At 41.0% G+C, this 21,457-nt stretch overlaps 1 protein-coding gene across 1 annotated transcript in view; it reads left to right on the top strand.

Moving 5' to 3' along the window:
* The window catches only part of Spz3 (Spaetzle domain-containing protein 3), a 56,574-nt gene that overhangs the window by 20,662 nt on the left and 14,455 nt on the right, over positions 1 to 21,457 (top strand). The window contains exons 2-3 of the mRNA XM_076830304.1: positions 2,124 to 2,607; positions 15,772 to 16,003. Coding sequence (XP_076686419.1) covers positions 2,138 to 2,607; positions 15,772 to 16,003 — 702 coding nt within the window. The 5' untranslated portion in view covers positions 2,124 to 2,137. The remainder of the gene's footprint in view (positions 1 to 2,123; positions 2,608 to 15,771; positions 16,004 to 21,457) is intronic.

Raw genomic sequence — 21,457 nt, 5'->3', positions numbered from 1 at the left:
TTGTTTGCACGAGCAACAGCGAGTTCCTCTTCGAAGGCAAGAACACAAGTTGGACAGGCCTGGTATAGAGTCTTAAGTTCGAATACCTTCCAAAGTTGAATGTTTTCGCTAGCGAAATTCGTAGAGTTCAGCTTATATACTATTTGCATAGGCAGTGCCGGTGACTAATCACCGATCGCAAACGTTTCTATTGGTGCGGGCGTTGCTTCGAACCACGGCTATCTAGTTGGACATCGTTGGAGAGTCCGCGGTCCAAAAAGTCGGAAAAGCCGGACCTAACGGTGCCTGTCCGGTGGCTCATGATTTTTCTGGAGTAAATTGTTGAAATAGTACTATAAAGATAATAAAAGAAAAATTTTCCCCGGAAGGCGAGCGCGTGTCCCCTGCACCCCTTCTTTGGATCCGCGGCTGGAGCAGGTAGAATGGGCTTTTCCTGATGCGGAGGTAGAAGACCGTCTGCCCGCCTGAGCCTGGGATGTTATAGCACCAATAAAATAATAAAACGCTGTCTCTAACCCAGGACAGAAAATAAAAATTTCCTACATTCGGTGTGCTAGTCTGGTAGTCGTCGTTGTGGAACTGCATCTACGTATACTAACATTTATTCTACAAAAACCTTGAAATAGTTGTCACTTTGGTAGATTAGTAACACTGAAGCTTGTTACTCCAAAATAGAGCTAGGCATTATTTGAAATGTTTCGAATATTTGTCTAAGATAATCATCCAAATAAATTTTTATTAGTTGAATATTTTCACCGAATACTAATTATACGTTACTTGTGGTAAATTATTCTGACAATTTATTCCAATAACTCGTCATTGTTTATACTCGTAATAAATTCGATCAGTCATTACTCGGATAACATTAAGAATAATAAACATCCAGTATTATTCCAATCACCTACTTGAAATAAATATTTATTTTCGGTCAATAGTTGAATCCGTTGAAAGTTATAAGATTTTCAGGTGTTGCCAAAATCCACAGCGATCGGAGACGGGCACCACCTATTCTCATGAAATTTAAAGTGGTTTGACCCCCTAAACATGCAAACAGGCCAAAATAAAAGGACACCAGTTTCTTATTTTTCGGCCATCCAAAACATATCCAAAACCCAGTACAATCAGAGACGAACACCCGAAAAACTTTGTGGGGTGGTTTCACCCCCTAAACGTGCAAACAGGCTAAAATAAAAAGACACCTGTTTCTTATTTTTCGGCCATCCAAAACATATCCAAAACCCAGTACAATCAGAGACGAACACCCGAAAAACTTTGTGGGGTGGTTTCACCCCCTAAACGTGCAAACAGGCTAAAATAAAAAGACACCTGTTTCTTATTTTTCGGCCATCCAAAACATATACAAAACCCAGTACAATCAGGGGCGAACACCTGAAAACATTTGAGAGGTAGTTTCACCCCCTAAACGTGCAAACAGGCCAAAATAAAAAGCCACCTGTTTCTTATTTTCCTGTCCTCTAAAATATATCCAAAAACCAAAGCAATCGGGGGTGGTCACCTGGGAATCTTGTGAGTACACGGACGCGTTCGCCGGCAGGATACGAGGCATACTTTCGTTTTCATTCAATCAGAGACACTTCCAAACTGAATTTGAACCTGGCAAGTACGTAGCATGATGCAAAAATGTCCACTGGAAGGATACATCGGGGTGGTGGGTAGAATAAATCATGGTAAAACGATTTTTTCAGCCAAAAACTGACCTCCGTGTACTGAGTACACGACGCGCCCGCCAGCAAGGTACGCGGTATACTTTCGTTTTCAATGAATCAGAGATACTTCCCAACTGAACTTGAACCTGACAAGTACGTAGCATTATGCAAAAATGTCCACTGGAAGAATACATGGGGGTGCTGGGTAGAATAAATAACGGTAAAACGGCTTTTTCAGCCACAAATTGACCTCCGTGTACTGAGTACACCGGCGCGCCTGCCGGCGGGTTAACAGAACGGAGGGTCTGCGCTCTCAACGGGACAACACTGTACTTGTCGTTTGCGAGAAAATATACGAAAGACTAAATAGTAATATGACACCTTGCATAGATTAAGGTTTACAAGATAATATTCGATTTTTAATATTCTTTACGATACTTTAATATTCTATTGTAGAGAGGAAGGTAGAAATGTCGCTGGTCAACTTCAGCTTGCCGTATCAGTCGGCGACACCTACACCGTTCTTCTATGGTGGACAGAACGGAGGACATTCCACAGCGAACAACCTCCGCTTGAATGCGGTACTTCCGCCTGCACCCGCTCACAGTTTCAATGAACGGGAACCGTTTCAAAATGAGCCATATGTACCGCCTGCGAACTACCAACAACAAAGGCAACATCAACCAGCCTTCAATCGACAGAGCAGTCCAAATTCATTCGTCGAACATTCATCGTTCTCATCGACGCAGGACACTCGATACGCAAATTACAACCAGGACTTCAGGAGGACTCATCCACGGCAGCAGCAAATGAGACCCCCGCCATCACCGCCACAACAACCACAGCAACCACAGCAACGAATCCATGTAGAGAGGGATGAAGATAATCTTCGAACATCGAAAATATCAGAGCAGGAAAGCTATCCTGAGAGACCAAATGGGTAAATACTTTTCCACTTTCGAACTGTACCAGTGTACCTGTAGTTACTCATAAAAGTATTCGCACACTGCATATGTAATTACAGAGTTGGGTAAAATTTAAAGTAATTACTAATTACTAATTACAATTGAAATGTAGTTGTTAGTTCAATTACGAATTACTTTCTGTAATCGTTAATTTTTACTGGCCTCAATTAGGTACAATTGTAATTACCGCATGTAATTGCTGGGCAATTGCAATTACATACGTGTTAATTATAATTGTGAGTGGTTAGAGCGATTCCCGGGGTTCTAACTGTTTTAAGGTGCGAAAGTACACCTTGATTATATTTACGTTACGGAAGAGGATAGAAATTCCCGAATTTTCGGGACTTCGGTGTTGCTAAATCGTTGTCGACGGATACGCGTGCAGTATAACCGCTTCCATTGGTTTTAGTTGATTCGTTCGTCCGAATACGTCCGTATAGGGCTGCGGTTATACTGGATGCGTATTCTGGCGACTAGCTGGTCGTCCGAATTTTCTTTCCTATACGCTCCACAATGTTCCGGTGGGATGGACGTATTCAGACGACCAGTAGTCGTCAGAATACGCATCCAGTATAACCGTAGCCTAAGGACAACGAGCTAGTCGTACGACTCCGCATCCAGTATAACCGTAGCCTTAAGGTAGGATTTCCTAGACGCGATTCGCCGCGGCGGCCAAACCCTAAGCACCGCTGTTATGGAGAAGCATGCATTTTAGAGTGTTTCAATTTTCCAAAGGTGGTATTTTTATGTAACTTTGCTCGGCCCCTTGATACTATTCATCTAAGTGATCTGTATGCCAAATTTTAGACAAATTTAATACTACCTAGGGGTTGCACAGTTTTATCACTAGGGTAGGTCTGGGGCGGTAGTGACACTTTGACTTTGGAATACGATTACGTAGGAACTATTACATTTACAACAAAAACTCTTATACGAATGTTACTTACTTATCTGACATCATTGAGTCAACAGTTTCACTGTATGTCAAGTAACATCCAAGTTATTAATAAAAATGAAAAGCAGAGTGTTATAGCCCTAACGTTACAGTGTAAAGTATTGTAATCGTCTCTGACCCCGGGTCAGTTGTAACACTGCATAGATTCTATGGAAACAAGACAATATTATTCGCCTTCTTGGACACTATTCGGTTCTGTTTCGGTACAACCGACCCAGATTGCCGATGTTACAATGGCCCCCGATCATGCTTTTGAACTTCAATTATAAGTTGAGGCGGGTTAACTCACATTAAAATTTGTTTTCCAATTCTTTATGATTAGTAGAGTCTATTGGAATACGTTATTGCTACTAACTCAATTTGGAAAAAAATGTGGGTTAGTCCGCTGTTGCTCTCACTGCCTCAATTGTGATTAACGAGACACTAAAAAGTGCTAAACAACGATCACTATTACTTTAAAAAAGGTCAAATTACAGATTTAAAAAAGCACATGCAAAGGGAGTGTTAACATTACAATCATAAGTCAGTAAGAAAAAGTTACTTTAGGACAGGGTTGACTAACTGGTGGCCCGCGAGCGACCGATGGCAGCTCCGCCTTGCTGTCACGCTGAACGGCCCCCTACATACCGACCATACTCTGACGATCGCAGTCGATTCCTCCTTCTTTCCTTCTCTTTTTGACTGCGATCGTCAGAGTCTGGGAGGTATGGAGGGGGGCGTTCAGCGTGGCAGCAAGGCGGAAGTGCCCCCGGTGGCTCGCGAGCCACCAGTTAGTCAACCCTGCTTAAGGGTATCAAAAAGTTATTTTGTTCACTATCATAGGACATGGACGCGTGTATCACAAATGTCATTGTTTATCATATATCTAAAATTGGTGTTAATATCCATTATATGTTTTGAGAAATATCTCATCATGATAATATGCGTGTTACATTCGCCCCCCCCCCCCTTCCTCCCGGTCTACCCTACATATTTTCGCTTCTTCAGGATTTAAAAATGTGGGTATAATAATAAGTTATAAAATTTTTACACGTGTAAACAACAATAATAATAATAATAATAATAAAATGTAAATTTATCTAACAAGGAGAGGTGCCCAGATGTCCGCCTCCGATTGCTTCGAATTTAGAATATGTTTTAGAGGACCAAAAAATGAGATATACGTGTCTTTTTATAACGGCCCGTTTTCATATTTGGGGGGTGAAACCAACCCCCAAAGTTATAAGATTTTCAGGTGTTCATTTTCGACTGCGTTGGTTTGTGGATATGTTTCAGAGGACCGAAAAATAAGAAATACGAGTCCTTTTATTTTGGCCTGATTGAATGTTTAGGGGGTGAAACCACCCACCAAAGTTCATAAGAATAGTTGGTGTCCGCCTAAGATTGCTTTGAATTTTGGATATGTTTTAGAGGACCGAAAAATAAGAAATACGTTGTCACGTCCTGGGTGGCGGTGTTTAAGACAATGACAATGTGGGGTTGTATGGGAACTTTAGGCACAAAGGCAAGCTTCGTAGCATAAAGGGAGATAGAAATTTAGACACAAAGGTGAGCTTCGTAGCACGAGGCAAGCAGGGAAGGTTAAGCAATTAATCGCGCACCAGGGTGACACCCGTTAGGGTACTGGTGGTTTATATTTAAAGGTTCGATAATTGGATTTAATATTTCTTCAAAATATGTCTAGCCATATGGTCGTACAAGACCTATGCGAAAATAAGCCTTATAAACACTATACGAACTTCTGGTGTTCGCGAAGCGAGATCAGCTGTTGCAATGGCTTATTGTGATTTAGAATCTCCGTAACCGATCAATACAATAATTCGAAACGTTATTTAAGACAAGAGCGTTTATTTAGTTAATCGTACAAAAATATGCCATGCACCATTAATGCGAAAGCGGTAGAGTTAATATAAAAAAACTTCAAAAAAGTAAAAAAAATACGCCAAGTACATGAAATCAAATAAATCACAAAAAATAGAAGATAATAATAAGTACAGAATAAAAAAAGATGTGAAATCAAAATAATGAAAATGTACTCATATTGTCAGAGTTTTAAATTGACAAATTATCTGAAAGCCCGCGAGAGGGAAGGTTTGGGTATTGATGATCTGAGAATACCTTGCCTCGCCACGCCAAGTATTTGACTGTATGCACCTTTATGTACTTGCAGCTCATTTTGATTTCACATCTTTTTTTTTATTTTGTAATTATTATTTTCTATTTTTGTGATTTATTTGATTTCGTGTACTTGGCGTAATTTTTTTTTACTTTTTTAATTTTTTTATGGGGTTTCTATATACAGTTTGTTTATGCAATACTTAATATTCAAGCTAAAAATTATAAACAAAATATTTCTCATCATCCAAAGTCAATATTTCTTTAAACATAAATTGCAATAACATGACTTAAAATATAATTTCAGAAAACTCTAGCGAAGCCGCAAAGGGTATGTTAAAAACGCTTATGTTAAAGAATATAATAATATTTAATTAAAAAGTAATACTGGTTTGTGGTTACAGGCTGATTTCAAGTCGTTTGAATTTGTGGTTATGGGTTATATTTATGATATACAAACAGGACGCAATTTAAATTTGGCCAATTTACCTTGTGTTTGAGACTGCATTTTGGTTGCAATTCAATGGTACAACGATACATATTTGTAAAAACACGTGGCATCTCAAATTTTGACAACCTACCTTATTTGACACTCGTCAGGTTATGACCTGACTGTAAGCTGTCGAAATTTGGAGTAGATTGCATAGTGAAGATAGCGATTGACGAACGAAACATGTACCCTGATAGCCAGATCTGGGCAGCAGAATCTGACGTCAGAACTGCAGCAGTCTGTGTCCGCATTTGGCTGCGTTCTGATGTGCAGAGCCCGAGGTGCAGTGCCTGATGTCAGATGGACAGCAGATCGACAGCAGATTTCGTCGTCTGCTAGGCACAGCAACAGCGCCATCTGAGATCCAGAATTACCAAGCAATTGCCTACAGATGGCGCTGTTGCTGTGCCTAGCAGACGGCGAAATCTGCTGTCGATCTGCTGTCCATCTGACATCAGGCACTGCACCTCGGGCTCTGCACATCAGAACGCAGCCAAATGCGGACACAGACTGCTGCAGTTCTGACGTCAGATTCTGCTGCCCAGATCTGGCTATCAGGGTATTAGTTCGTTTTGGCTGAAGGGGTGCGTGTAACGCGTATACGTATTATGTCGACAAAATTTGGTTAGAGAAGACGAAGAATCGGAATTAGAAGAAAAATCGTACCGTTTCCGACTGATCCATGAGACGATATTACGATATCTCTGTCATGTGTGTACCGATTTTATTGAATTTGGTGTTATTCGAAAGCTTATCTGCGGTTTACATGTGAAAAATGCCTTTAAATTTAAAAAATATTGCAGGCTTGATGAGATATTAATGAAATAAGTTTCAGGTTAGGTTAGATTACCCGGGCGACGAGTAAATGATAGCGGTAGCGACAGTCGACATATACAGGGTGTCGAAACATGTACTTGGCGTCGATACACTACCGCGTTTCTACATAATGCGCGGGACATTAAGCATTAACACATAAACATGTATATAAACGATAAGCAATAGCAATATATATGAACATGAGATACGTGAGTACTAGCGATAGAAAATGATATGAAATGCGATAAATAAAGCAATGATAATAATATAAAGCAATAAGCATTAGCAATGTTAATAATATGAAACAATAAGCATTTAGCAATAGATAATAATATAAAATGCGATAAGCATTAATGTGAAATATGAAAAGCATAAGCAATAAGAAATAATATAAATGCAGATGATATGCACTGGTACGATAAGTAATTATAATCGCTTACAGTAAATGCCGTCGATTGATAGTCCTTTCGCACAAGGTAGCACTGATTTTATAATCACTGAATAGGTTTTCAATAGTTGCGTACTCGGAAGTGATTTCCATAGAAGAGCTTCCGTAGAAGAAGGCAGACTACGGCCTCTGGGGCCCTTGTATATATACGGTGTTTAGGTATGAGGGGTATGCGCGGTATGCACCATGACACATGTGCAAAATATGCGTTATATAACTGACACGTCTTGATGACTCATGCGCGAAATATGCGTCGCAATAGAATATCAGGGGTTCTTATTTGGGGCTTCGAAAAAGGGGAGGTACTGAACCCGTTGGATGGATTTTGGTGGTTTTGTTGGGAAGGAGTGAGAGTGGCTTTGATTTGGTAGGTCGTAGAGAGGGGGTGAGACATGGTCTCGATTTAAGAGGGATTTTAGGGAGTGAGTCGTGCTCTTGATTTAGAAGGGTTTTTGGGACGAGGGGTTTGGTTAGATTTAGATGCGAGGGAGCAGATCATGCCTCGTGGAGCGAAGAGGGGAAGGGGGTTTCGCACTTGACCATCGCGAGATGGGGACCGCTAAGGTACATCTTCTGGATAGCCCAGTGGTTGGGGGAAAGGAGTAAGAGTTGAGTTTTAGGGATAGTGACGGAGTTGTGGAGTAATTTGTGGGGAAGACTAATTATGACCGCGCGAAAAATAGTGGACGTCACAACGTATATCTCATTTTTCGGTCCTCTAAAACATATCCAAGCACCAAAGCAATCGGAGATGAACACTTAAAAATCTTATAACTTTGGGGGTTGATTTCACCCCCTAAATATGAAAACAGGCCGCTATAAAAACAGGTATTTCTTATTTTTTGGTCCTGTAAAACATATCCCAAAAAAGCAATCGGAGGCGCACACCTGGGAGTCTCTCCTTGTAAGTCTAAGTCTTCTTTGAAGTTTAGTTTCTTTTTTAAGGACTTCAAATAAAAAATAATTATCATTGGAAATCGTGTTTCTTTAGCCTACTACATATTATTTACTGTGCAAAGTGTGCAGCCTCTAAATATTATTCAATCTTCCTAAAATTTGTCAGATATTCTTTTTATATTAATAGGAATCAGGGCATGAGCAAAGTAAAAAAATGTAATATTTTGATTTTAACCCTATACAGTAAATCCTCGTTATATTCCCGTTTTTACAATGTGTAGAACGCCCGGTGACTATCCCCACCATTTCTTGGAATCCTTCAGTCGAGAGTGAGAGAACTCGAGAGCTTACAGTGCTTATGACCATATCGGCTTTATCTACTGTACTCTATGAATGGTTATAGTCTATTACACATACAGGCTTTTGGAGAACCTTTTTCCCCCTATGTCTGACTAAGGTGAATGTCCCAGCTTCTGCTCATTTAAGAGGTTACTCGTCAGAAAGAAGGTGTAAAAATTTGTTTGTGATCAAAATTTGCAGAGTAATTGATTAATTCTTTAATAATAATTCAACCAGTCGAAAACTATTTAAGAAAGATATTTCAAGATGTTTAACTACTAGTAATTTATAATTAAATGTAATGCTTTAAATGTCCGTATTTCTGCTCACGAAAAATAGCGATGTACGTATTTCTACTCACCATTTGTACCAATTTCTGCTCACATAATATGTTGCCTTTTCAGGTTGAAATAAGTTACATCTTTTATGGAGATGTTTTATAACACAACAGTAAAGCATAAAATAATGATAAACAAAAAATAAAATGCCTTCAAATAGAAATAGAGGTTACAGCATATATTGAATTGTGAGGTTAGGTTGCTAAAATTTTGGTGAGCAGAAATTCGGATACGACGGTGATTAACTTGACCCTAAACCTAATCACCTGTTTTCTACTTAAAATAATAAAAAATAGTATAAAATCTACATCCAGAGCACAATACGGTATCTGCTTTTGTTATTAAATAAGAACTTTTACTGCAAAAATTATTTTCTGCCCAATTATCGAATACCAATAGCGACCCTGTTTCTTACCACAACCAGCTAAAACACGGTCGAAAAATCATCAGTCTCTCATTTTAAAAGTTTTTCGTTGCTTATGCTGCACTTTGATTAGCCCTAAGCTCGTGCAACACTCGCGTAAATGTTTAAATAATTTAAAATTATTGTGTTGCAACTATAGTACAAACGTGACGCTTATAATAATAAGAAAAATACGAAATGAGCAGAAATAGGGACATGACCAGAATTCTGCAGTATGCATAGTAGAAAGCATGTACAGTACTTCCTCGTTAGCGGCTCGCTTCTTTCTGGCCGAAGGGGGGAGCGAGATGGAACGCTTTGCGTGCGCGACGGGCACGAGCGCTCGGATGAAATCGACGCATGCGCGCCACGGTCAGATAGCCAGGCACGGCACGAGTCTTTTTTGCGCCCTAGGCAAACTTGTCCAATTGAGCTCTTTATTATAATACATTTATTTGAGATTACGATGATCTTACTCTGAATTTGTATTCGTACCTTAAAACAATTGCAGTACAATTTGTAATATATTATTTTAAAGTTCATATTCAACAATACCAGCAATGAAAATACCATTTTGCGTCCCTTGTCAACCTTACGCCCTAGGCAGTTGCCTAATTTTTCAGAGTAAACTCATAAATAATCTCAAATAAATGTATTATAATAAAGGGCGCAATTTGACAAGTTCGCCTAGGGCGCAAAAAAGACTTGAGCCGGACTTGCGACAAGATTTTGCGAAGCAGTTTCGTGCTCACGGTAAGAGCTTGCGACCATCGCGCACGCCCGTCGCGCACGCATAGGACGGAGTGCCAGACGTCCAAAAGACGGAGCGAGACAAAACACCAACGCGTCCCCTGCCTCATACCGTCCTCGCTTGCTCTCGTTCCATCTCTCTTCTGTCGGAGTCAGGGTCCAATTCTTGGCTTGTATGATCGGCTTTGAAGTTGGCGACGGGCAAAACAGGAATTATGTTCTTAAATAGGAAATGCATACCTGAGAACTATGTCATGCCTCTGGCGTCACGGATACCGACTATTTTCCTTTCGAATTTACGCTTTACTCCATCCAGAATTCTATCTGTAATCAGCAGTGCTACATCATCTGCGTACCCAATAATCGTACAATCAGGTTCAGTGGGTTTTCTTAGTAAGCCGTCATACGCCATGTTCCATAAGAGAGGCCCGATTACAGATCCTTGCGGGACACCCTTAAACATCTGGCGCGTCATTTTCTCAGTCTGTGCATCGTAAACTATTTTACGACCTATAAAATAATACACCAAGGTCCTCCGTAAATACAGAGGGATCTCACGAGTCAGAAGATCTGTGAAAATGTTTTTCCACCTCACTGTCTTAAAAGCATTTTGCGCATCAAGTGTTACTATCAGTGCATACACCTGTCTCAGCAAACTCCATCACCATGTTCAAGGGTTCCAATGTAGAGTATCCCCAGCGGAAGCCATGTTGATTAGGGGCCACTCCCGCACTATATACTCAAACAACTTGAGTGAGGCATCGATAATGCATAGCGGCCTATATGAGTTAGGAAGAGGGAGATCCTTCCCGTCCTTTGGGACCAGTATCACTCTAGTAACCTTCCATCTCGCTGGCAGCTGTCCTCTGCTCAAAAATCCGTTGTACACAGCAGCCATTACTCTCGGCTGTTTTATCACTATCGCCTTAACTGCTTCCGGTGGAATCCCGGGGCTTTTCCCGTTGCCATCCTCCTGGTCGCCTCCGTGACCTCCTCTTCGCACACCCTAGAGAAGATTAAATCTTCCACCCATGAGTGTTCCTGGATTCTTTTCGCGGTGGCTACATCCTCACGCCTCTCCATATCATTACATATCTGGAAGAGTCCATCCAGTATACGCATCGCTGTGATCGGGGCCAGTACTGAGGGCCTAGCTACTCTTCGTACCTGCGCCATTACCGTTTTATACGAGCGCCCCCATATATCCTGTTCTAACATGCTGCAATACTCTACATACGAGCGTTTTTGCTCACGATGACTGCGACATTCTCGCCATCTTATATTCTATCACACTCATCCTTCTTCTTTCAAGACCTCCCCTGCCCGGTCTCGTCATTTGTTGACGATTAAATAGCGTTCCACGCCTCAACTCTGCTATTTCAGGCGTCCACCACTTCGATGCCCTCTTCTTCATACGCCCCGATCTCCTTTCCATTGCGGCCCCACAGACCTGGAAAATCGCCCACAGGACTATTGTCGCCTCCTCATCCTGAAGCGCGTTTGCCTCCACGCCTTCTGTAAGTCTTTCAAAGGTATGTACCAGACTCTGTACATCCAGTGTCTTAACTTTCCAGCGACTCGCCTTCGGCGGATATTCCATCGGGATTCTTTTTATCCGCACTTCATGCTCCAAATACATATGATCGGAACCAGTGTAGTCCTCACTGACCTCGTTCTTTATTACTCGACGTGACACTCCCAACGAACAGGATAGAAAATCGATCTTTGTGGAGGCGTTATGCCTCCTAAAAGTATCCCCACCCTCCGAGATCGTGGGCATTAGGTGTTTTCCCACAACTATCTCATGGCAAATATTCCCCGCCAATCCAAGGTTTTTGCCCCCCTCCCCCCCAACAAGATTTTGCGTTTATATTGCCACTTAAAAGCACGTCCTCTCCAGGCAGTATAAGCAGTTCATCCAGCATTTCCATTTGATCACAAAACTCCTCATATGTCGTATTAGGTGATAGATTGTTGCTGACAAAAACAAGACCCTGTATCCGGTTCGCAACATAGCAGTCCTCGACTATTATGTCCTCTGGTCACTTCAGACGGTCGTTTGCGCCCGTTAACCATACGGCCGCATTTTTCCTCCGGCTCATATGCCATTCCCCAGGGTCATACAGTGGTTCCGCAATACCACAACATCCGGCTTGTATTCTACCACTTTTTGCCGTAGTAGGCCATGTGCCAAATGACAATGATTAAAATTTATCTGTAACACTTTTAATATCGCGAATTCTGAGCTCGGCCTCTATAGTGATCCGCTAACGTTTCTTTGTATACCGGGCACATCGTTGACGAGGCTATGTGTCCGTACTGTGCCGTCGGCCTCTTCCGTCGTATGCAGACTATACATCTGGGATCATTCTTGTATTCCCTGAGCCCGTGTTCTGCGCCCCCACATTTCTACAGATCGCTCTGGCTTCCATTACTTCGTTGCATACATATGACATATGCCCTATCTCATGACACCGAAAACACCGTATAAGGTCCGACACCGAACGAATCTTCGACATTACATATCCCACACGGATCCTGTCAGTTTCTTTAAATTTCTTAATCTTCATAAGTGGCAACACCACTTTCGCAGTTCTCGTGCCTGCAAAGCTTCCTCGTATTGTTTTAAAACTGGCCTCCTCCGGCGGCATCTGTTAATGCTCTGCGAGGGTCGTGATTATTTCCTGTCTTTCTATGACCGGATCCAAGTCCCTTATCTCAACAGTCACAGTCGGGCACAGATTTCGCACCATTTCTCCCTCGCCCACAGCCGACTGTATCTGACGGCTGAATTGAGTCGCATCCCCGTTCTTTAATAACTTATCACCAGATGGCCCGCCCTCGTACGCTTTACAATTTTAATCCCTTCTATCTTTCCTTCAACCTTGGCAGTAACCGCTTTAAAGACCTCGGCATAGGTTCGTTCTGGTTGGACTCGGAGGAGTACCGCCTCTGGTCTCATTCCAACTGTTCTATTCTCCGGTCTAAGGCGCTGTTATGCCCCTATTATTGTGGGCTTTTTCTTCGGTTTCATAAGGCGCGTGATCATTTGCGTCGTTTCCGGGCACCCTTCCTATCCAGAATGCTATTATCCACTAACCTGGTGTTTACCAGCCGCACTGTTTGGCGTTTTATCGATCCAGGCGAATACAAGTCTACCAACACACCTCCCATTGTGATTTCTGGAGTTTTCGGCAAATCGCCTCCGTCTCCTTTTCCCTCTTCCCTGTCCCTCATTTTCGAGCTTCCTGGTTCTAGGGTGGTCCCGAATTCCTTGAGCCCCTTTGCCACGTTGGCAATTGTCTCGTCTATCTTCGTCCTCTCTTCTACAAGAGGGATTTTACTTGCACCACTCAAAATCTCTCCTAATGGGGAGAGTGGGTGCCTGATCAAGTACCATCGTCGTGAGCATCACCTAGTCCGCTGACACGGTCACCGGTTAGCATGACCGGGCCCGGGTGATCCCCCTGCAGCAGCGGTTTTCCGAGGCCTCCTACATTTTCATCATCCATCCTCCTATCCACCCCTTCCGGCTAGAGTCAACCCACCATCTCATCGGACAACACATATGAAAAAAAAATGGGAGTAAAGTTTGAAATACCTGTCTATTGTTTACTGTATATGTGTATCTATTCTATGCCTGTATAGATTCATTACAAAATTGATATGGAGTTGAATAGTACTCTCAGACTATTGACATTAATGACCCAGCTGTAGGTTCCCAGCTGTAGGTTCAGCCGGTGAAATGTTTGCAAGCATATTCACCGACCGACGCGGCCTCCGAGAACTCCCGCCGCCGCACCGGGGGGGGGCTGGACGACCCTTAGCTAGGGCAGTAGCATCCCCTGTCGACCAGTGGGGCAGGGACATGTCCCTACCGCACCGCTCGGCGCGGAACCTGCTGCGCAGGAAGTGTCCGTACAACGCCACTCCGGAGGATACTTGGAAGATATTTGGACACGTGGAATGAAACACGCTCCTTGAAGCGGGCTACCCGACCGTACGTCGGGCGCCGAGTCTGAAGAGCCTTCTGGGATGACCCAACAGGGGGAGAGTCGAAGGGACGACCACCGGTAGTGGGGAACACCACTCGTGACGGCTAAGTTCTTGAAGGATCGAGAAAGGTGCTGAACCTAGCGAACTTTGCACTGGATTCTTGGGGCTTGCGACTTGTGAACTTGAATCTTGAGCAGAACACGAGGTTTACAGAGATTCATCCGCTGACAGTTGTATAAGGCCCAGGGGGGCGGAGCGCCCCGCCACGCGCGGGGCGTCTCCACTCGTCGCCGTCTGAATGCACGGCTTTAACGCGTTAACACCAGAGGGTGCAAGAGATCCGTTTAGCAACGGTCGCCAAGCGAAGAGTAAGGGATCTGCTCGCGCCGATAGTTGTACGCTTTCGTTTATACCTTGAAATCGGCGGTATACGCCTGCGCAATAGTTCGCGGCTTGCTTATTTCAAATATTTGACGTATAATATGTTATGTTTTGAATTTGTCTTAATGTAGATAAATATAATTAATTTTGTAGAATATAACAGTAGTGTTTAAAGCTTTAACTTATTTGTTTTGACAGTAGAATATATAAAAAGGTTATATGAGGAGTCTTTAATGAATATACAACTGTAGGATAGATGGCGTTAGTAGTGTGTTCTGTGTAATAGATGGTGTTGGTGGGGAGTTCCGTGGGACATTACACTACTTTCTGAACTTCTCGAACTTCAGCGCTCTGTTTATTGCGGCTGGTGACGGTTCGAGAGTTTAAAACTGAAAACTGGTCAAGCCTCATTAAAATTCATTGAATGTCTCTGAAGAGTCAACAACGCGTATCTTTAATGAGTTCTACACATTTCATTTATAACGGGCGAATAACTCGACTACACGTCAGATGCAGAGTTCATTTTTACCTATAATTTCATTCATACACAGCTCAAAATAAGATGTTATATTAAAATCTAATCTTGTTACGATGTAAAATAACAAATGTAGTTTCATATGCAAGTTAGGTCAAAATGGAACCTCTATCTCTCAGGCAAGGGTGAAAGTATGTTAGCGCCAACATGTTTATGAGTGGGGCCGAGGACGGATGGCCTCATGCTGTTCTGCTTCGAGGGTTTTATGACTCGGGCTCAGACTGAATGTGACCTTGAAGAGGGGCGTGTGAGAATAAATAGTCCTGGCGACAGGCGATTGTTGGTGATTATATTGGGTCTTCCAGTTATCGGGTGTCGAAGGAATGCTTCTTTGAATGAAGAGCGAGTTTAGAGATGGCAAGCGGCCAGGCGTCGTATTGCTAAAGAATATAACTCAATTCCTTAAGGGGAAGACGAGGATGCCTTCTGGTAAGAGGACTGTGATGAACCACACTTACTACCAGGATTTGTCTGGAATTCCTAAAGTAAATCCTACTCGTAGTGTAGCTGTTCCCCCTCCACTACGAGCAGGATTTACTTTAGGAATTCCGGACCAGCCCAACTTACTCCAGAACTTCGGATTTCGACAGTCATTCCAATGTATTTCTAACATATACGATTGCTGTTTGAAAATTATAATTATAAATAGTCAAATTAAATCATTACTTTGTTAAAGGTACACGCGAGTTAACGGTGGAAGTGGCCCAGATACAAAAACTTCAGTCCACGCTGTCCTAGATTACGATGATGACTTCGAAGACTATTATGATAACGAGGAGCAAGCAATCCCAAGGGACGCGCACGTTACACCTATTCAAGGGCCGATCTTGTTAAAAAATGGCTCAGTTCCCGTAGTGCCATTATACTCTTATCCTCAACTAAATAATGGTACATTTGTACAAATACCGGTAAGTCTGATACATCTTTTACGCTAGCTGTATGTGTGTTTCATCCGTGGAAGATTTCTCTGACAAAGAGGTTCAATGACGATGAAATAATAAAAAAAAAATGCAACAATCGTTTAAAAGTCGCGAGAACAAAAAAGTTTTTTGAAGAGTAACAGCGTAAAACAAGTGATCTTTCAATTTTTCGGATCATATCGCATGTTTGACAGATCCAGCCTTTTGCACAGTGTTTAAGAGTAGATTTAACTCGCAAAAAACGTAGACACTTGAATGATTTCATGATTTTCCTTGAAATGGCACCATGTTTTGTCAGAAATGGTAAATATGCAATTTTTGGGATCATTTTAAAATGGATTTTCTACGATGGAAAAGATCTCAATACATTGGAAACCGGAGGCTCTGAAAGAAAACTTTCTTAGCTTTCCAAAACATTTATTAAATTTTGTCTACGATCACAAGATATAGACTTTCAAATTGAAAACTATCTATTTTGCTTTGATCGCGTATAACTGGGTCAATAAAAATCAAAGAATAAAACCAAAAAAAAAAAAAAACGAAATCAAAGGAAAATGTTTGTTCCATAAGATCCCGCCATTGGATTTACTTGAAAAAAAATTTTCGCCCGTACGTACGTTCATACTAGGCAACAAATTTTTAAACTTCATTTCCTGCGCTTCATCTTGATAAAACGGTATCATAATAAATGAAAAAAAGTTGAGACCTTGATTCAAAAACTAGAATTTCAAACGTTAAAATGCTTGTTTTAAATATTTTTTTGCGATCATTTTTCGCGGAGATATAGCCATTTGAAAATTACCAAAATTTTCGGGAAATTATAGGGTTCCTTTAATTTTGAGCAATAGTGTATTATTCAGGTAACGGTCAATTATTTTGCATCGCCGTCAACCTTCAACGACCTTGAATGAGCTTTGAGGAGACCTTCCAATCAAAACGCTCGAAAAGTAGGTGATTTTTATGAATTTTTACAAGACGAGGTTATAACATATCCTAAAAAATGTTTTTGCTTTTTATTAATGTGTTAGGCCACCTTGGACGAAGCAAAGTTATAGTCATTATCTTCAATTTTTTGAGGGAGTTAATGAAATAAATGGAAAATTCAAAATGAAGACTGTTATTGAACAACTCTCGACGGAAAAAGTCGTATTTTTTTCATACAACATGGTGGCGGTAGAGCCGCGATACGCAACATCTTGCCGAACGACGTTCTCAACGATGTTTAACCTCACGGCTATACCATTTGTCCTAGAAAAAAAATCAAAATTTTTATTTCCACATAGTCGAAATGGTAAACTTGCGGACAAAAGTGCATTTTTGTTTTTATCAAAGTGTCAATTGCATAGAATATGTTCAACATATCGCAAAATCAACATTGTGGCCTAAGGGGAGGACCTCCTTTAAAACGTCTAAAAAAGGGACAAGTTTGAGATTTTTTTTCAAAGAACCAGTGCAACGAATCTTTTTCGAAACCTTTGGGATATGATTGTGTACATGTTGACTAATAAACAAATTTTGTTATGTTACAAAATGGCTGCTGGTTATCGAGTAATTAATAGCAGATTCCGTTTTATGGTCTCACAGCCGGAGTTGCAAATCGGTGTCGGTTCTGGCGTGCGTTGTACTCAACTACAACGAAAAGACCAAGAGGTCTTTCTTCTTGTTCTGTATGAAATTACGCTGTCGGTGTCCCTGGGGGAAGAGAAAAATTGCAAAAATTGAGAAAATAATGAGCTTTCAAGCGGTGGTACGCAAGAAATTGCGAATTTCAGAACACTTTTTCATTCTGTTTATGGAAAAAAAGTCGGTAAAAACTTTTTTTTACGCGGTATAACCTACGTGGAACGTTCCTGCAACGTCGACCACAAAATACGGTGTTACGTTGCACTCGCAACCTATGCGGGTCGTTCCCGCAACGTCGATCACAGAATAGGGACTTGTATATTTTCACTCGCAACCTACGCGGTGCGTTCCTGAAATGCGAACAAACGGAATACAGTATTAGATTCTATAGGCAACCTCCGAGGGAATAAATGCGGACATGGACAATATGTGATACAAATAATTAATACAATTACTTAATTTGCACTATATTGTTTAAGCAAACTGTTAAACTGTGTACAGCAATAAAAGATATTTGTAAAGAAGTCTGAGCTGTGAAATGTAAATCCACAAACACTAAAAATTAGAAAATAAAAAAAAATTATGTGAAACGATTGTAATAAAAATGTACTAAAAACTGAAAAAAATCTTTTTTCAACACCTGCATGAAAATGGGTGTTTTTTTACGCCTACTGGGCGGGAGCAAGATGACAAATTTCAGACGTATTCGCGTTTTCTACTTTTCCCAAGGGAAAAAGACTTTATGCGCATGCGTATTCGCAATTTTTTATTTTGCTCCCAAGGAAACTTGAGTTTGCGAGCTGAGTGAACCCTGTTACCCTGTGGTATGAAGAAGCAATTGGTTGACTAATCGATATCGATCGTGTGTGTTTATGTTGACTTTACAACTATCACAGCACCTCTTTTCATTAAAAGATAAAATGAGTGATAATAAGAGTGATCGTGATACGGGATCCTACCACACGTCCCCGGATGTAGCAGAACCTGCAAAAACGATTGAGGAAAATTTGCTGCCGCCGAAATCGAGAGAAAAATAGACAATGTACAACAAATTTATGGAGTGGCGAGATATCTAAAAAGTGGAGACTTTATCACAAGCAGTGTTTTTAGTTTCTTTCTTTTTATTTAAAAAAAAAAGCAATCGAACATGCATATTTGTTTGCGAATCTCTCAGCAGGCTATCAAGAACACAGGGGCGGACATAGCAATTTACTTATAACGTTTCTGGAACATTCCGTGCAATGTTCCAAATGCTGCACCGCAACATAATTGAAACATTCCTGCAACAAAGTATGCTGTAGGGGCTATGCCAAAAATGTTGCGACAGTTTGCCTACGAATATTCAATGTTGGGCCTACAATTACTATGGTTGGTTAATTAACAAAAAAGTTACAACGATGATACAACATTGGGCCAACCAAAGTACGTCAAGATTTAAATGTCTTACAAACGTCAGAAGCTTTGATACATCCAAAAACGTGATATTATATTCCAACTTGCGATTTTTCATTTCTTATTTATAAATACTTACATACATCGCAGTTTGTTAATGTCGGGCCATAGTTGGTCCACTAAAGTTTTGTTGCATGCAGTCTTGGAATTTATTTATTTCTTTAAATTTTTCCGCGTTAGTCTAAAGAAGTGAAAATAGTATCAATTCAGAAAATAAGGTGCTTTTTGTCATCGATACCCAGATAGCACACGACGCACAGTGCTTTGGAAAAAAGGAGATGGAGAAGGAATGACAGTAGTAAGGATGAAGGAGGGGGCGGGGAAAAGAGAGATAATGCTGAAGAAGAGCAAATTGAGGGGCAGGAGTGAAAGAATAGAGGAGGACCTGACTTTTGAAGAAAGGAGAATGCAATGGCAGATAAGGAAGATAGCGGTGCAGGAACGGGAGAAAGGAAAGAAGCTGAGGGTAAGCTATAAGGGAATGCGGATAGAGGGGGAGTGGTGGGAATGAGACGAACAGGAAGTAGCCTTAAATGGCAAGGGAGGAGAAGGAAGGGAGAAGAGTGTTAGAAAAGAAGGACGGGGAAGGGATACGGGGAGGGAAGGAAGGGAAGGAGTAGTGACAGAGGGAAGTGGGAGAAAAGAGAAGGAGGGGAAGGAAGAGGGGAGAAAGAGAAAGAACACAGGAGGGGGAAAGAGAGAAATGAAAGAGGGTTTTTGGACTGTGGCAGGGCTAAAAAGCAAGGATGAGGACTTTTGGAGGGAGATACAAGGATGAGAAGTGGTAGGGTTGACAAAGACCTGGGTAGAGGAGAAAGATTCGGAAAGGGTGAGAGGAAGGTTGCCAACGGGATACAGATGGGAAAGTCATAACGCATAAATCTTTCGCCTTTTACTAAAGTTTTCCGAGCAACATTATATCGTTTACCCGTCTAAACTGCCGCCTGGAGTTGCTCGGCGATGTGTCATCGATTATACAGAAACTGAATTTGTTTATTTTTGTTTGTTTCTTATATGTAAATATGTATGTATGTATGTTTGTTTGTATGGTTCGAATCTGACAACTCATATTTAACCTACTTCCACCAATCCAATTGTCTTGAAAGTTTACATGCGTGCGTAGTTTGGATCACCATACAATATTTAAAAAAAAAACCGAAGGGGTGAATAAATTACCCAGTCATCAATAAATATAACCCATAGCCACAAATCCAAACGGCTTGAAATCAGCCACTCACGTTCTTTACGACAAAAACCAGCTGGTTTTGGGACACTACTTATATTATTTTCTAACAATTGTAATCACCAATCCTGTATATTATTATAGAAAGAATAAATATTTTTGGAAATAAGTAGTATTAATTATTTAATAAACTGCATAATCTGCTGGCAGGTTATATACGGGTAGGGATACACCTACAGTAATAACGGTACATTTGTATTAGTGCGTAGGGACGACCATGTGACGTCACGCGTAGAGAATTATCTGGCAATTTTGGCGTTCAGATGGCGCTGTTGGAAGTGTCAGACGGGCAGCCGGATCTGCTGCCGATCTGCCGTCAGACCCTGGCAGCAGGCACTGTACCTCAGAACGCAGTCAAATGAGGACACAGATGGCTACGGTTCTGACGTTAGTCTCTGCTCCCCAGATTTGGCTATCAGGGAAGCAAGATATTTTCTGTCTTGAACGTGCAAGGGATTAAAGTAATGAACTTTGGGCGGCACGTGTTTGTTTGTTAAAAAATGATGCTATTTGAATTTTTCTTTAGATAGTGTACAATATCCCCGAGTATGTTTCTGAGGAACTTTGACTAAATCCAGCTACACGTATCTCGATAAGTTGGAAATTTTTCTTCAACAGTGATGAGAAACAATAACAGCAGAGAAACAGCAAAATTAGTTTAAAACCTATTACGTATATGCAGATAAAACAATGCTTTTACAAATTTATAAACAGAGGTGTAAATATATGATAAGCCAGATTACCATTCTGAGTCAATTTAAGCTCTGATAAAACGAAATTGGTAATAGTTTCTTTAATAAATAGAAACTTTTTCGTCTCTAATTTTAAAGATCTAGGGTCACGGAACCAATTACTGTCACCTTGAGAATTGACTGTGACATAATTGCGTAGTTTTTGTATTTATTGGCCAAAAGTATAAGTTTTGTGAAAAAAATCTTTGTGACTCTCAAACCCTTTATTTTTACTTATAAATTCATTGATTTAAAAAAAATATGTCGGTAGCTATTACTTTCACCCTTAAAACGTAGTCGATGGAATTACTGACACTCGAATAATGCCACCTAACCAAAAACTGTTTATTTCATTTTAAGGTTATGTCGTTGCATGTACATGAGCAAATACTG

Source organism: Andrena cerasifolii, chromosome 2, assembly GCF_050908995.1.
Source record: "Andrena cerasifolii isolate SP2316 chromosome 2, iyAndCera1_principal, whole genome shotgun sequence".
NCBI classification, from domain to species: Eukaryota; Metazoa; Arthropoda; class Insecta; order Hymenoptera; family Andrenidae; genus Andrena; species Andrena cerasifolii.
This window is presented reverse-complemented; position numbering and strand designations above follow the sequence as displayed.